We start from the raw sequence: 17,536 nt of genomic DNA, 5'->3' as shown, positions 1-17,536 counted from the left end.
TGGATTTTGAATCAATAACTTCAGACACTGAACCATATGTTTTAATGAGAAGCTGGATTTTCCTTACATTGGTCACATAGTACTATTAGTTTTTTTAATGATATATTAGAGTCGGAAAAGATAAATATAAACACACAAAATGCCATGAGGTCTTCAAATTCCGTTATAGTTCATTCTTCTGAAAGACTTGCCAAGGTCAACCATAACTCTCTGTGCTATGCTTTGTTCCTTTGGGCCATTCTGCAATTATTTTGAAATCATATAGGGTATTTTCTCTGAATTTATTACTTATTTGAATACCTCAGTTTGCTCTTAAGAGAAAGTTGTATTGATATATCTGTGATGTATCTAACCCCTTAGTTGGTATTGACTGTATGGCTAATTTCAAAGATAGCTTTAGGAGCCCTCTGATGTGTATATAAAGTGAATCAGAATAGTAAATTCAAATCTCTGTGGGCCTGTCTATTTTCAGTAGGAATAAAAGTGAATTGTGTTCTGGTCATATGATCTTCTTACCTAAGCCTACTGAATGCTTACTACTCAATTCAAGGGCACCTTTGTTATATAATTAATAAAATGTTTAGGATAGATTTTGGAAATAATCTATATTTTACTGCAATATTCTTTTTTAAACATTTATCTTTTTAAAAAAATTTTTTTTAACGTTTATTTATTTTTGAGACAGAGAGAGACAGAGCATGAACGGGGGAGGGGCAGAGAGAGAGGGAGACACAGAATCGGAAACAGGCTCCAGGCTCTGAGCCATCAGCCCAGAGCCTGACGCAGGGCTCGAACTCACGGACCGCGAGATCGTGACCTGGCTGAAGTCGGACGCTTAACCGACTGCGCCACCCAGGCGCCCCTTAAACATTTATCTTTTAATGATTTTTCTTAGGACTGGATATATGGATTATGACTTTCAGAATTAACTTTGATTTTGTCATTTTATTCCTGTGTACAAATGGTGTTTTTATTTTTCCCTTGCTTCAGAGGAATAAGATAAATCAAAGTGGTAGTCACCCTTAATAATAGATAGAGCCCTCATTTTACAAATGAACACACAGATGCAGCCACTATTGTGTTGAAACTGGAATCAGTTTTTTTTTTTTTCCAGAGCTCCACGGTACTGATTAGTGCATTTTGATTCTAGGCATGGTTCTTTCATTCCACTAACATACTGCCATGATCCCAAGCAATGACCTAGTTAACAATATTAGTCAGGGTAAAATGATATAGAATAGGGACTGTAGAACTAAGGGTGAGAATATTACCATCTGAGAATGTGGTGGAAGAGACCATTGTAGATTATGACCATTTGGGATGCTTGATATAGTAAACATATCTGGCAACTATACTCTTAAAAAAAACTTTTATTAATTTATTATACTTTGTTGGGAAGTATACTTATTTATTATACTTTGTTGTGTGGGAAGGAGAGTATTAGAGAAAGGGAGAGAGAGAGAGAAAGAGAGAAAGAGAGAGCGAGCAGGGAGATTGGATCAAAGAAAATGCAGCCGCAATTTAATCACTGTTCATTATTACGTATCTCCTAAACTGCCAACATTGGGATGAAGCTGAAGATTTTGTTTAATAGTGATATATACAATGAGATTTTTTTTTCCTGACACTTGTGGCAGGTGTGAGGTATTTCATTGGAATTTTCCCTTGCTTTAGCAAACACATAGTTTTAAACCTTTCATTGTTTTTATTGTTAGCTTTATTAGTTAATGACATATCTCTTCTGATTTTTTCATGTGAAAGAATAATCTATAAAATTTTAAATTTTTTGCTCATAGTTGGTAGACATGACTCTTGATTTAACCAGTTTAGGTATAGATTCAGGCTGGTGTGTGTGTGTGTGTGTGTGTGTGTGTGTGTGTGCATTAAAGCCCATAATAAATTTGAATTAAATTCTCATATCAAAGTATAATAAGTAAAACCTTTTAGAGCAAGAATAAAACATGATATTTTGAGTATTGTTATTCTGTGAAAGTGTAGATTGAAACTGGGACTCTTACTAGGTAACCTAATTAACACATACTTGTGAAAGCAGTGATATATAACCAGTATGTAATCCAGTAGAATATAAGTCTCTTAAGTGGTGGGAAATATGTCCTGTTCACTTCTGTTTTTCCAGTGACAAATAGCCATACAGTAAATATTTATAGAGGGTAACCAAAGAAATTACAGTTTAACAAATAGACTAAGGAATTATAATTTTAAACTTATGCTTGCTGATATGTAATTTTGCTTAAAAACCTTTTATCTAATTAAAATAAAATTTTAAGAATTAAAACAAGTATCAAAAGATAGATAGAAGCACCATAAATGGATTTCATTTCTTTCTAGGCAAAATTGTCAGCACATGACTGGCAGCATATTGTTGATTACCTTTGCTAACAAAGACACATTTTGCTCTGCATTGTTTTCATACATCACTTGTATTCAACGGGGCATGCTTATCTTCAGAAGATTTGAATTTTATTACATAGTATAAATTATAAAGCATATAATTATTTTAAAATCGTTCTTGTAAAGGGTTGCCTGGGTGGCTCAGTCAACTGAGCATCCGGCTTACGATTTCGGCTCAGGTCAAGATCCCAGGGTCATGGGATTGAGCCCCGCATTGGGCTCTGTGCTGGGCCTGAAGCCTGCTTGAGATTCTCTCTTTCTCTTGCTCTTCTTTTGCCCCTACCCTGCTTGTGCACATGTGCTGTCTCTCAAATCAAATTTAAAAATTTTTTAAATATTTTTGTGAAAAAGTGTTTTTCTCCATACAAGGTGAGAAGATCCGTTGACATTCACAGAGGTATAAACTTTAGAGTTTTATTTGTTATAGGTAAAGTTTGCCATTGCATCCATATAGTATCACCAAAGTGTAAGTTACATGCTTTGAGTATTCTGACTAGTGCTTAATTTTATTTGAGGTTTAGAAGGAAATGCTGTTCTTGTTTTTGAAGCAAATGTCTTTTTACTCTCATTGGCAATTTAGATTAAATTTTAAGGAAGTAAATAGGATCATGATTTTCTTTGAGCATCTGTATTTATTTGGCTGTAACAAAAATACTTCATTTCATTGTCCACTGTTTGGTAACTATTCAGAGTGCTTATTTGCTACATTTTTTCTAAGAAAAATGTAGCTTGAAATGCATTTTAAGCTTTCTGCTATGTTTGTTATAGTTCTTCGGGCAGATAGGTTTAAAAGAAACATACAAGATACCTGAGCAAGTTCTTGCTGACCTATGCAATACCTGCCTCCTAATAGGTCATATTTCAGCTCCTATATTTTTGACAAATAGCCTGGCTCTAAAAAGCTCTGTCCATGGTGCTGAAACATCTCATGATGTATGAGCATGCCTTCCTGATAAATTCTAATGTCAGCCTCTGTCTGATAGTGATTCATCAGATTGTAAAATTTGTGTTTGGGAAACACATTGAATTAGCAAGTTTTATATTTTCGATGTGTTAAAATTAACACAGTTTGTCCTTTTGTTTTAAAGAGTTCATAACAATTACCTTCCACTTTGTCAAAAACAGCAGGATTTAATTAGAAACTGTCAAGGTTATCATAAAAGCAAATGTCTGCATTAACAAATAAATTGATATGGCTACGGGCTGGAAATGTTCACAGACCAGTGACATGTTGATAACATGCAGCAAGCTATTGTAAGAAAAGTTAAACACTTCATTATGAACAGGCAAAGCAGCAATTAACATGGAAGCCTTATTGCTTTGTGGAGGTAAGCGATTTGCCTATAAAAAGTATGGCTTATTATCTTAGAAGGTTTTTATTGTTTCAGGATATTTTTTTTGGTACACAAATGCATTTATTTTTTAGGACTGTGGGTCTTTGTTTGGAAATATGACTTAAAACCCTGAAAGACTTTGGTTATTTTCTCCAAGTGAAATCTTTATATTTCCTATTTTAGATCTTTAAATGATTAGTAATGTTTTTGGCACGTCAGTGATTTTTTTAAGGTGTGTTTTTTAGGTGTCTTAAATATAGTCATAGAGAACTAAATCTTTTCCATTTACTCTAAATTAGTCTTTGAAGCTTTTTCTGTTTATTATCAAAACTATCCTCTTAAATTTTGTTACACTCTGGAATTATCTGATTTATGTCATTTTTGTATGGTGGTGAACAAAATAAAAGGGAGAATTTTATAAAATTGAACCTGATAAGCATACTCTACCAAATATCTAATATGTTTAAAGTAAAATTTTAAAATCCTACTCTTGGAATATCCTAGTCTTCTAAAATTCTAAAACTTATGGTCATCCTGGGGAAAGAACCCTTCACTCTGATCATAGCAGATTTCAAGTCAGCACCAACCAGGTAAGTTGCTATGCAAGTATATAAACCTCCCTCTTTTGGGTTCTTGTACAACGTGTTTGGTTGTTAGATTTGAAACACAGCAAATTATTATATCATTTTCTTCTTACTGCAGTGAAGCACATTAAATATTCAGAATCAGAGATTTGAAAATTAGACCTAAATCCTAAGTCCTGCCAAAATTTGGCAATATTTTCTGCAAAGCAAGCAGCTTACAGTTGAGGTACTACTAATTATTAAAATAAAATTTTCAGTTCCTCAGATATTGGATTTACATTATGTGAACTTAACAATTAAATCCACTCCAAAAGTTGCTTGTTAAGAAAGTATTTAAGTGATTGCATGATATCCCTGAGGATTTGTTTCTGTCAATAAAGGGTTAAATAGAGTGTTGTTGTTGTTGTTGTTGTTGTTGTTGTTGCCTTTCAATACAGATAAAATGTCCTAAATTCATTCTTGTACATTACAAATATGTAATTACAGAACCCAATAAAAGTGTCTTAGCATTCCAAATTTCATTATAGAAAAACACTTTTAAAAAATGCTGTCATTTAAATGACACTTGATCAGATGACATTTCCCAGAAATTATTCTTTATTTAGAAACAAAAACAAGACAAAAGCAATTGATTTTAATCCAAAATGTATTTTTTTTCTTATAAAAGAGACCCACATACTCACTGTGTCTACTCTACAGAATTTGTCCATTTTATTACACCACGTGTCAATTCAAGTTATCTAGTCACTGCAAAAACTCGTGGCTAATATGTGTAATACAACACAGGAGGAGGTATTGCTCAGTTCAACTACTCTTATATACTTAAAAAAAATACAGAAATGTTTTTGTCCACTTTAACTGTAGTCCAGACATAAAAGTTACATGAAAGTTCTAGAAAATGGAATTATTTTATTTGGTTGCCACAGTACCCTTTGAAGCCAGGTAATTAAAATGCTGAACTTGTACATATTTCCCTTGGTCAGGAGCAGCATTGGTGAAGCTTAAACTTCTTTCTAGAAAGTAATATTTCTCTGCTTTTGTCTTTTTTCAAGCATAGGTGCAGTCTTAAGATTTTCTTTGAAGTAGGTTTACTTAGTTGTTTTTAGGACATATTTGTTGGCACACCTATAACAGTTGCTTTCACTTCCAGTGCTGTACTTTTTTCTTTGCCTGCTTCCCAGAGGTTGATTAGAGGAGGATAAAGCTCACTGAATGCAAAGGTTGGTTTCTGTAAGTAATTCCTCACATAGCTATGTCCACCATCACAGTTCATGTCTTGGGAGAGGCAACTGAAAAGATATATCACACCAATAATCCCCAGAAAGCCTCCAAGGCAGGCCATAAATGTGGTGGTGTTACTCTTTTCATATTCTTTTTGATCAGGGTCCAAACCTTTTGTGGTGACATTTACACATTGTTTTCTGGTTTTTTGATAGATGGTGGGGATATCAATACAAATTTTATACTCAGTTGATGGGTTCAGATGAGTAAGATTATATACTTTGACATCAGATGGTATTCGAGCACTTTGGGCAGCATGAGCATTTTCAGTCTTGACAAAGGCTGTCCACTTAACACTGGATTTGAGAATTTTAGAACTTGCTTTCCAAGACACCAGAACTGAATTGGCCTGAACATCTTTTATTTTAATATTTAAGGATTCATTGTTATCCTGGGGAAAAGAACCATCCACTTTGATCATAACAGACTTCAAGTCAGCACCAACAAGGTTAGTTGCTATACAAGTATATAAACCCCCTTCTGTTGGGGTTATGTCATTTATATCTAGTGTGCCTTCAGAATGGACATAGAACTTGTCTTTCAGAGTATTAGGTAAGAGTTTTTGACCAGAAGGTGTTATCCAGTAGATTTCAGGCTGTGGCTCTGCAGTAGCTCTACAATGCAAGGAAACATAGCTCCCAGTGTCTAAATCCAGATTAGAAGGAAAGCTCTCAGGAGCTATAAGAGGGAGACATATTTCCATCATTTCTCTGAAATGCACCTGCCGAACATTTTGTCCTTGGAATTCAGGTGGGTCCACACAAAACAGTGAGTCTGGCTCCATAAATCGAATGTTGGTTTTGTTCATATTAATCCAGCGGATGACACAATCACACCTGATAGGATTGCTGTGTATGCTGATCTCCTTGAGGTTTGGCAGAGACTCAATTGTACCATGGTACAGGGCACTAAGGGCATTGCTGTTAAGCATGAGTGATTCCAGCTTGGGTAGTCTGAAAAATGCATTTGGGTGAATGTAAGACAACCTGGGGTTGTTTGTAGCTTCTATTTTTCTTAAATCTGGCAGGTTATCCACCGCAAGACTGTCGATGGAAATCAGCTCAGGCATATTATTTATTCCCAACTCTTTTAAGTGTAGCATATTGCTGAAATCACCCCTCCGTATTCTATTAATGGGATTTTTATTTAGATCCAGGAATTTGAGGTTTATAGCTTTTTGGAGAGCAACATGGGGCACTTTAATAAGCCTGTTGTCGTAAAAAGAGATGCTTTCTAAGTTTTCAAGTCCAACCAAGGCATTATCTGGTATTTCCGTGAGGTTTATACCAGCTATAACCAGGCTGCGAAGATTGATAAGTGGCTTAAAGTTCATGTCTTTGATTCTGATGATTGGATTTTCCCCAATCATCAGAATCTCCAGATTGGGAAGAGCATCAAACCACTTACTGTTGATCATCTGCAATCTATTTGAGTTGAGATGAAGTCGAAGAAGATTATGTAGGCCAATAAAGGCTCCGGGTGAAATTGTAGAAAGCAAGTTGTGATTAATATAGAGTTCTTGTAAGTTGCTCAGTCCAGACAGACATTTTTCAGGCAGCTCAGTTAGTTTGTTTTCCTCTAAATACACAGAAAGAAGCTGAGGCATCTTTTTTACATTAATATTGGTGACTGAGGATAAATTGTTTTGAGATAAGTCCAGGCCAGTAAGGTTTACTGGAAAGTCTATGGAGTATTCAATTTTTGCAATATTGTTAGTCTGTAAGAGCAGAATCTGTGTGTCAGCAGGCAATCTGGCTGGGAAACTCGAAAGACCTAAATCATTACAATCCACTGTAGGTGCTTCCATATAAATGGATCTGGGTGTAAACCAAGGCCTGATTTCACATGTACATAATTGTGGGCAATCCGCTTTTTTATCTACAGCTTGTACTAGTGTAGTGATAGCGAGGCCAAGTAGCACATGAATTCGGAGTGGCATGTCCTTCATCTTAGCTTTCTTCTTCAGAAATTTAATGGGCCCTTAAGGATTCCACAGTCACTGCGAGTAAGTTCAGTAAGAGCTGATTGATAAGGAAAATAGGTGCATTTGTCAAATGATGAATGCCATAAAACCACAAAGTTTTTCTTCATGGAAATAAGTGCTGGTGTCACAATTGTCTTGTCCAGAGATGTCATGCATATTGGAAAACAGACCACTATCTCCTCTATGATAGAACACTGATACACTTTCTGAAGATGGAGGATGTATAGATGGTCACAGGAAATTGAGCAATTCATTTATTTAGGAGTGTGATATTCACATCCCATGCTTGTTCAGTACTTGCGGGAATAGCAGCATGATGCTGACTATAATAAAATAGAACATAAAAGAAAAAAGAGAAGAACAATTAGTCCAAAGGAAAAAAAGATACCATAATTAATACCCATAAAATACCATGATTGATTACCTAATTATGATTATCTTACATATAATTTTTTTTTTAGTTTACAATTAACTCAATATGTTTTGATGACTTTGTCCTTGTTATGACTATCCTTGGCCCAGACATTGGACAGGCTGAGAAATCAAGTCTTTAGAAGGCTGAAGTTATATTAAACACAGTGAATATGCTTCTAGAATTTTTCTGTTACTTCCCATCTTTACTTGTTTATACCTGGGAATTTTGTTTATTATATTTGTCATTCTCTTTCATAATTAGTTATAGGGAAAAAGAAGAACCTGTCAAAGATGATGGCTTGCTTTTTTCTCTTAGAGGAGAAAAATTAAATGGTTACAAATAAATAATACTGTTCAATTACAATTAAATGAGTTAGGCTGTGGTTCCTCGGGTTCCCAAGAGACAAAATTTAGAAACAAATTATGAAATGAACTAGAAGTAGTGGGATTTAGCCAGATTTCCCATTGTCATTCATGTTTCTCTCCATAGTCTCCTTTGTATGAAGTGACTTGAATTTTTCAGTATTTGGAAGCGATTAAGTCTAATTTGCCATGGATGTACCTGTAGATTGTCATTCTTTACTGACATTCAGATTAACGTTTGACTGTTTTCTTTTTCCCTGAAAATAACTTACATCCCATTAGTCACTAAAAATGAAAAAGTAACTTTATTACATGAGGAAAACAGGCACTTAGATATTCCATCTTTTAAGTGGATACTCATGTCTTTATCACATAAAAATAAGCAATCCAAAATTAGGTTGTAGTTTTGATATGTGCTGTGTTTTAAAATACCACACTGCTTTTAGATGTATACTCCATCAGTTGGACTGTGGGTGAACTCTTCCTGCAACTAGAGCATGCCTGCACTCCTCATTCTGGGGCTTTTTGCCTCCCAGCAATAGTGGTCTTCTGAATGATGATTTTGTAAATACTGTTATTTCTTTCATCTCTGCCCAGTATTGCCATTCATAATGGCATGTTGACTTGCTCTAAGATGGGTGTTTCTATGAGAGAGATAAATATATTTGGAAATGCAGTCTCTACAGAGAGAAACATGTTTTTAAGTAAAAAAAAATGTTTTTTAAAATTATAAACAATTTACAGTTGACAGTCATACCTAATTTTCCTCTTATCCTTTAAGAGATGTGACTTTTATTTTAAGAGTTTAATCTCTACCCCCACCATTGGTCTCAAACTCATAACACTAAGCTCAAGAGTTGCATGCTCTATTGACTGAGCCAGCCAAGGGCCGCGAGATGTGATTTTATCTAAAAACTGAATCGCGAAGTGCGGATAAGTACTAAGTTGCCTTGAATTAAAAGTGTCTTTGTTTTTCTTTTTTCATTACTTCATCTGTTAGCTAATCTAAAATTCCACTTTTTAAGGAAAAGTTTTTTTTTTTTATTTTTAGTTGATGTATAGTTAACATGTTATATTCATTTCAGGTGTACAACATGTACAACAGGTGATTCAAGAGTTATGTACATAACAAAATGTTCACCCCAATAAGTGTAGTTATCATCTGTTGCCATAGTAGTTATTGCAATATTATTGACTATATTCCTTACACTGTACTATTCATCTCTGCAACTTATATATTTTATAACTGGAAGTTTTTACCTCTTAATCCCTTTCTCTTATTTCACCCATTGCCCCACTCCCCTCCCCTTTGGCAACCACTGGTTTATTGTCTTTATCTATGAGTCTGTTTGTTGTTGTTGTTGTTGTTGTTATTCATTTATTTTGTTTTTCAGATTCCACATACAAGTGAAATCATATAATTATTTGTCTTTATGTGGCTTACTTCACTTAGCTTAATACCTTCTAGGTCCATTCATATTGTTTGCAAATGGCAAGATTATTTTTTTGTGTGTGTGGCTGAGTCCTTTTTTGTTGTTGTTTTGCTTTAAACTGGACCTTTTGGCTATTATTCCTAATCTATTTCAAGTAGACTCTGAGTCCCTTGAGGAGAGAATCTAATATACCTCCTTCTTCACTGAAGATTCCTGATAAATCATTGACCCATAGGACCCTCCACAATCTGGGATTTCTCTTCTCTTTCTCTGTGTTTCTCATCATCTAATGCCATTCTGCATGCAGCCTTCCCTCTGTCAATAGAGCTCTGGGTCCCTCATCTTCTCTCTGCCTGGAATGCCTGTTTCTTTGTTTTAGTTACTCTTGCTGTTTGGTCAATCCTCAGTTCAAGCATCACCTCTCTGTGAAACCTTCTATATAACCCCTCCCCTCCAGCTGTACCTGACTGCCCTCCACAGTCATTCCATGGTCCCAGCACACACCTCTATCAGAATATTTACTTGATTCTCAGCCTCACCAGGTAGTCATCTCCTTGAGAGCTTAAGGCCTGCCTGACTTTCTATCCCCAGTTCCTGAGCATGGTGATTAGAATGTAGTAGATTTTCCAGAAATGTTTTGAATGAATGTATAAATGAATTATATTAATAAATGTATATATTCATCTTCTCTACATATAATTTAAGCATTTCCATCTGTTTAATTTACCAGTTTCAATATTCAGCTGCTTTAACATGCATAAATCTATTATACAGAATACATGTTGACTATATTACTAAATTTCAAAGATTAAATTTGAGTATAATCGAAAGGAACATTAGACTTTACAGAAAAGTCAATCTAATATATCTATAGTTTTTTCCTTAATTTATTCAGTCAATTAATGAGCACCTTCTGTGTTCCAGTTATTGGGGTAATAGCTAGAGGGTGAAAAAATGACCTGGACATGTTCTCTTCCCTTCTGAAGGTTCTAGTCTGGAAGGGGAAGCACGAGTAGACAGATGGTTATAATTCATTGTAGAGCTGATATGGGAGCACGTGGAAGGGTACCTGAATACAACTAAAATTGAAATCTACTGCCTCTTTCTTCCCCAAACGAAGAAAAAAACCTAGGTACAAAGTACAAATACACTTCTGCATGTTCCCATAAATCATTCAGTTGAGAACTAAGAAAGCATCACTTCTGCCAATTAATCACTTAAATTGACTTTCTCCAGCAGAGAGGCCTATATCCTTATGTTAACTAGAGGGTTAAAAATATTTAAGATGAACTCTTCTTTTGAGGGATGTTAACCTAATAATGCCACTTTTTATTTTGAAATTACCCTCTGTTTTCTTAAATTTATATCTTTGTTTAATTAGACACTCTTTTCTGACCTCATTTCATTATTTACGTAGCCATATGCCAGAAACAACCACATTTGAACTAGATTTGTTCTGGAAGTTTTGGAAAGGAGAGTTCTTATAGTAGTGAACAAGTTCAAATTTTATTTCTCCCGATCTGTAGGAAGAAATTGTCAGTATGTAAAGCACAATAGAAGATGTGGAAATTTTTCCTTTCTTCATTGTAATATTGATTTTTTTTTTCCTCATGTCTTTGGAAATGATTATGATGCTTTCACTAATGGACTGTTTGGCATAGATTGTTTCCAGGATAATAAGGTAGTAATAATATCTTATATCTTAGTGCTTCATGGTTTTCAAAGCCTTTTCTTATTCATTGTTTATTTTATGTTAATAATGACCTTGTGAGAGGGGTGCCTGTGTGGCTCAGTCGGTTAAGCATCTGACTTCAGCTGAGGTTATGATCTCGTGGTTCATGAGTTCAAGCCCCGCATCAGGCTCTGTGCTGATAGCTTGGAGCCTGGAGCCACCTTCAGATTCTGTGTCTCCCTCTCTCTCTCCTCCCCTTCCCCACTCATGCTCTGCCTCTGTCTCTTTCTCTCTCTTAAGAATAACATTAAAAACAAAATAATGACCTTGTGAGTTTGGCTGGGAAGTAAATCCCATTTTCCATTTTTTTATGTAAGGGTATGTGAGACCCATCAGCCAGAGATCACACAGTTAATAAATGATGGGGTGACATTAGAACCCAGGTTTTGTCTTCAGGTTCAACAGTTCTGTCTAGTAACCCACACTGCATTCATGTGTAGAGATGAGATGAAATAATTTTAACAAAAGGGTACTGTAGTGATTTTGTTTCTCAGCAGGGCTGTCACTACTTTGGTCTTCAGCTTTTCAGCTAGAAAATTAATTTCATCAATCTACTAATAGTAACTAGTGTGAGATTCACACTAACCATACTTGCAAAGGATGAAACAAAATGCCGGTACATTACAATGAGAAAAGTGACTGTCAGGAGAATAGATGTCTGAAGCTGCTGGCCAATGCTGTTACTTTATTAAAAAAATATACTTGGAAATACAAATTATGTATCTGCAATTTGTGAATGTAGAATAAGAGGCAGGTAAGTCAGGTTAGAGTTCTTAATTACCATAGCCATTGTAAATGATAATCTGATGTTACTGCTTTAGTAAAGACTGTATTATCACAGGAACCAGACCTCTTGAGTCTCATGGCCCTTGGAATGATCTCAGCCCCGAAACCTCTGTGCTGGGAAACTTTTCCTGGATTCTTTCTTGGTCCCTTCTCTGTGTTTTAATCATTTGTTTGCATTTCTTTTTTTCCCCTTACTGAACATAAAAGTGTTAGACATTAGATTATTAGATTACCCTCTTATTAGATGGAGATGACTGGATTATTATTTCCTTACTAGATTATGAGATTATATTATTAGGGTCTGGGTTCCACTTACTTTTGTGGTCATATTATTAGTGCATTTGATTGGTTGAGTAGTACCTAGCCTTGTACCTCCAGTGTAGGAGTAATTAAACAAATGTGTGCAAAATAATGACTCACAAATGTGTCTTTCTATAATTTGTATTGGATGATAGCATATGGAATAGTGATGAAAATGACTTTTTTTCTTCCTAAGTAACTGCCAATAAGTAACACAGAACAAAATAAAGAGAAACAGATACGCCCCCAGAGTTTTACAGAATTTTTTTCTTATTGTCTGATGGTTAAAAAGGAGACATATCACAATTGTACAACAAAGTATCCACTGGCAAAACAGAAAATGGTTCACTTTATAGGCAACAATTTAAAAACATAGCTGTTCTTTAAAGCCACATTTTAGCTTTACCACTGAGACAGTGGTTACTGCTGTTGGCCATGTCGGGATTTTGGCTGAATAATTATAATGGCAGTATTGATTTAAGTAGAGATTTTTGTTTTTTATATGCATCTGTATAAAAATTTTTAAAAATATTAAGCTAATTATATCACTAAAAAATTGACCAACTTAATCCCATGTTCATTCTTTGAGAATTTTAATGCCATAAACCCTCTTACTTTTATTTTCTCTCTTCCCCATCTTTCCCTCTCCTCTGTTTCCTTTTTGAATACATTGAAAAAATAATAAACTCTGAAAAATTATTTTCAAGCTTAGAAAACTTGCATTACATAATTATTGGTGTACTTACATAATTTCCCATATCAAGATACCAGGAATTTTTTCTTCTAAAATAAGAGCAGGAAAATTGTACTTCAAGAAATCAATATTTCAACTTGAGTTTTAATGGTTTTAGGGCTGTTGCTTGCTCTGGAACCTAGCATAGGCACTGGAACATAAGTCTTCAATAAATATTTATAATGTGGATGGGCGGTTGTAAACAGATAACATGTAGGTAAACTATCTTACTTTTCTTCCTTAAAATAGAGTAAATAAGCCATATACAAACTATTGTTATGAACAGTATATGCATTGTCATTAAATGATTCCCATTTTTATGGTGAACATTCGTATATATGGTCATATTCTTAGGAGGTAAGGACTAACTCATAATTCACTATTTTATTTCCAGTTGTTTTTTAAAGGTAAAACTATTTTAGAAGGTCATTTTTGTGTCTTCTTTGAGTTTTAAAGGCAACTGAATCTTTTATATATTAAAGCAAAATAAATTATAATTGAATATTATAAAAGTTCAGCAGATAATGTTAATGAAATGTCACCAGGAATGAAAACTGACATCTCAAGGAAATGTATTATATAAAGGCTCTTTTAAATGATTTGAATGAATGAGTCCTACAAGTTCAATGTCAGCCCTCATTAGAGATTATCATTTATCTACTCTTTCATTTATGCTTCCATTCCGTTTTTCCATAAATATTTGCTGAGGGCCTGCTGCATCGGTCATATGCTTTCATTTGTAATCTCATTTCATAAGATTTGTAAAAATTGAAACATAAAAAATTATTTTTCATTGACAGAGTGTAATTTGACAGTTAAGGCTTTTTTGTGTGTGTAGGTGGAGTTGGTTCAGAAGACCTTTTTAAAAAAAAATTAAAGCATTTTAAGATGGGGAATTTTATTAAAATTATTTTCTTAAGTTTATTTATTTTGAAAGACAGAGAGGGACAGCCATAGCAATCTCTTACTCGACACATCCCCAAAGGCAAGGGAATTAAAAGCAAAAGTGAATTACTGGGACCTTATGAAGATAAAAAGCTTATGCACATCAAAGGAAACAACCAACAAAACTAAAAGGCAACCAACAGAATGGGAAAAGATATTTGCAAATGACATATCGGACAAAGGGCTAGTATCCAAAATCTATAAAGAGCTCACCAAACTCCATACCCAAAAAACAAATAACCCAGTGAAGAAATGGGCAGAAAACATGAATAGATACTTCTCTAAAGAAGACATCCGGATGGCCAACAGGCACATGAAAAGATGTTCAACGTCGCTCCTTATCAGGGAAACACAAATCAAAACCACACTCAGGTATCACCTCACGCCAGTCAGAGTGGCCAAAATGAACAAATCAGGAGACTATAGATGCTGGCGAGGATGTGGAGAAACGGGAACCCTCTTGCACTGTTGGTGGGAATGCAAATTGGTGCAGCCGCTCTGGAAAGCAGTGTGGAGTTTCCTCAGAAAATTAAAAATAGACCTACCCTATGACCCAGCAATAGCACTGCTAGGAATTTATCCAAGGGATACAGGAGTACTGATGCATAGGGGCACTTGTACCCCAATGTTTATAGCAGCACTCTCAACAATAGCCAAATTATGGAAAGAGCCTAAATGTCCATCAATTGATGAATGGATAAAGAAATTATGGTTTATATACACAATGGAATACTACGTGGCAATGAGAAAAAATGAAATATGGCCTTTTGTAGCAACGTGGATGGAACTGGAGAGTGTGATGCTAAGTGAAATAAGCCATACAGAGAAAGATAGATACCATATGGTTTCACTCTTATGTGGATCCTGAGAAACTTAACAGAAACCCATGGGGGAGGGGAAGGAAAAAAAAAAAAAAAAAAAGAGGTTAGAGTGGGAGAGAGCCAAAGCATAAGAGACTGTTAAAAACTGAGAACAAACTGAGGGTTGATGGGGGGTGGGAGGGAGGTGAGGGTGGGTGATGGGTATTGAGGAGGGCACCTTTTGGGATGAGCACTGCGTGTTGTATGGAAACCAATTTGACCATAAATTTCATAAAAAAAAAAAAAAAAAAAAAAGAAATAGAGAGAGGGAGAGAGAGAGAATCCCAGACAGGCTCTGCACTGACAGCGTGGCTCAATCTCACCAACTGTGAGATCATGACCTGAACTGAAATCAAGAGTCAGACACTTAACCAACTGAGACACACAGGTGCCCCAAGATGTGGAATTTTCATTCAACATATGTCCTTTGTGCTTTTTCAATTTTTCTTCACGGTATATTTCATTTTTCTTATTGGCTCCCCATGTAGATTTTGCCTGAGGGAGAGTCAAAGTCCAAAACATTTTATGTTTCAACTTATACATACAATATATGTATAATTCTACTCTGGCTGGCAGCATGAAACTTTACAGTCCAGGATATTAATTAAGAGAAAGAAGTTTTAGGGCTTCCTAAATATTAGAATATTTTTAATACCTGTGGATACTCATTATAACTTGAGATTTCTTTAATCTAAAAATAGAAATTGTTTCTAGACATACTTTTATATGGAAACTTTTAGGGCAAAAGCTACTTTTTTTCTTGGTAAAAAAGTTCGTTATTCCTTAGCTTCATCTGTTTTTCATCTTTTTTTTTTTTTTTTAATTTTTTTTTTTTCAACGTTTATTTATTTTTGGGACAGAGAGAGACAGAGCATGAACGGGGGAGGGGCAGAGAGAGAGGGAGACACAGAATCGGAAACAGGCTCCAGGCTCTGAGCCATCAGCCCAGAGCCTGACGCGGGGCTCGAACTCACAGACCGCGAGATCGTGACCTGGCTGAAGTCCGACGCTTAACCGACTGCGCCACCCAGGCGCCCCTGTTTTTCATCTTTTAAGAAACATTATTGAACAACTGCTTTTTGGCAGGCACTGTTGTAGACACTGGAGAGTCAGCAATAAATCAGATGCAGTATCTCCTTACCAAATTCTCAGTTATCCAAGGTGTAAATGGTTAGGGATGGTGCACAATAGAGTTGACACAATAAAAGTATATGCACTGTTCTCTGATATATATAGGAGGGGATGCTCCATTCTATCCATCCAACAGAAGCAATCTGAATGTTCTGTGTTCTTTTATGTTGCTTATCTAAAAAGTCAGCTTAAGTATACCAAGGAAACACGGGGAAGAAGATTTAAAATCCACTATCTTTCAGATGAATTTTTACAATGCTAAAGCTTAAGAACAAAGTGCACTTGTTTCCTGTAACTCATTATGTATATTATAAAGACTACAGAGTCTGAAGAAGAGAAACATTTGGATATTTAAGTTCAGAAATTTGTGAAGATAGGAAGTTGCCATGGCTACATTAAAGCCCAGTTTTTCCTTTTCTTCTATAGCAAATTGCTAGCTAGTTCATTTGTATAAAGAACTTAAATTCTATTTTCCCATTATCTGGTTTTATACCTTTGTTGTAAGGCTCAGTCTTTCTTCAGTTCTAATTGAAGGTTCCATATCCCAAAGGTATTGCTGACTTATACTAAATGCATTCCTATAAAAGGGTATTCATTTTGCCTTGAGAAATATTTATTTTCCAGTTTTTCAAAACTAATTGTTTGAATTGCGGGTCAACTCTCAGGAAGTAGATAATGGTAACTATTTAGAACAGTTTAATGAATGTTATCTTATAGTATTCGTCTGTTGACAAAAAATTGATATAGAGAAGCAAGTTTGCTTTGTAATATGAAACATGGGTCAGGTTTACTAGATGATTTTGTAATTGTGGACAGGATACCTTATTTTCCTATGCCTCAAGTCATGGATCATTAAAATTTAGAAATCAGTTATATGACAGTTAAGGTTCATTCCCATTGTAAATGTATTTATTACTCTGTAAACATGAAAGGGTTTTAAAAAGATATCTAAAAAATGGTTGTGGGTAAAGTGACTTATTCAATTTTAACCTCTGTATTTAATTGATCATAGGTTTACATTCAGTACTCTAGTCCCATGTCCTTAACACATCAGGGTCAGTGAATTTTAGTCATGAGGTTTTTAAATGCTATCAGATTAATTACCTGGAGTTATTCCTATTTAATTTCATATTTTTATCTACATAGTAGCAAATGAAAAAAGAGAGTTACTTTAGTCATCAAATTCAGGCATGCTAACTACTGGGTAAATAAATTGCCTGGATTAAGTCCCTTGATGGAAAAAT

The 17,536-nt window shown here is 35.0% G+C and overlaps 2 protein-coding genes across 8 annotated transcripts in view; one reads left to right on the top strand and one right to left on the bottom strand.

Moving 5' to 3' along the window:
* Positions 1-17,536, top strand: part of IMMP2L (inner mitochondrial membrane peptidase subunit 2) — an 886,543-nt gene that overhangs the window by 425,939 nt on the left and 443,068 nt on the right. The gene's annotated exons all lie outside the window — the stretch shown is intronic.
* LRRN3 (leucine rich repeat neuronal 3) overlaps positions 4,910-17,536 on the bottom strand; it is a 40,160-nt gene continuing 27,533 nt past the window's right edge. Inside the window, exon 2 of the mRNA XM_045495339.1 lies at positions 4,910-7,918. Within this exon, the coding sequence (XP_045351295.1) occupies positions 5,433-7,559 (2,127 nt within the window). The 5' untranslated portion in view covers positions 7,560-7,918 and the 3' untranslated portion in view covers positions 4,910-5,432. The remainder of the gene's footprint in view (positions 7,919-17,536) is intronic.

The sequence above is a fragment of the Leopardus geoffroyi genome, chromosome A2, assembly GCF_018350155.1.
Source record: "Leopardus geoffroyi isolate Oge1 chromosome A2, O.geoffroyi_Oge1_pat1.0, whole genome shotgun sequence".
Taxonomy (NCBI): domain Eukaryota; kingdom Metazoa; phylum Chordata; class Mammalia; order Carnivora; family Felidae; genus Leopardus; species Leopardus geoffroyi.
Note: the sequence above shows the minus strand (reverse complement) of the source record. Positions and strands in the feature narration are given on the sequence as shown.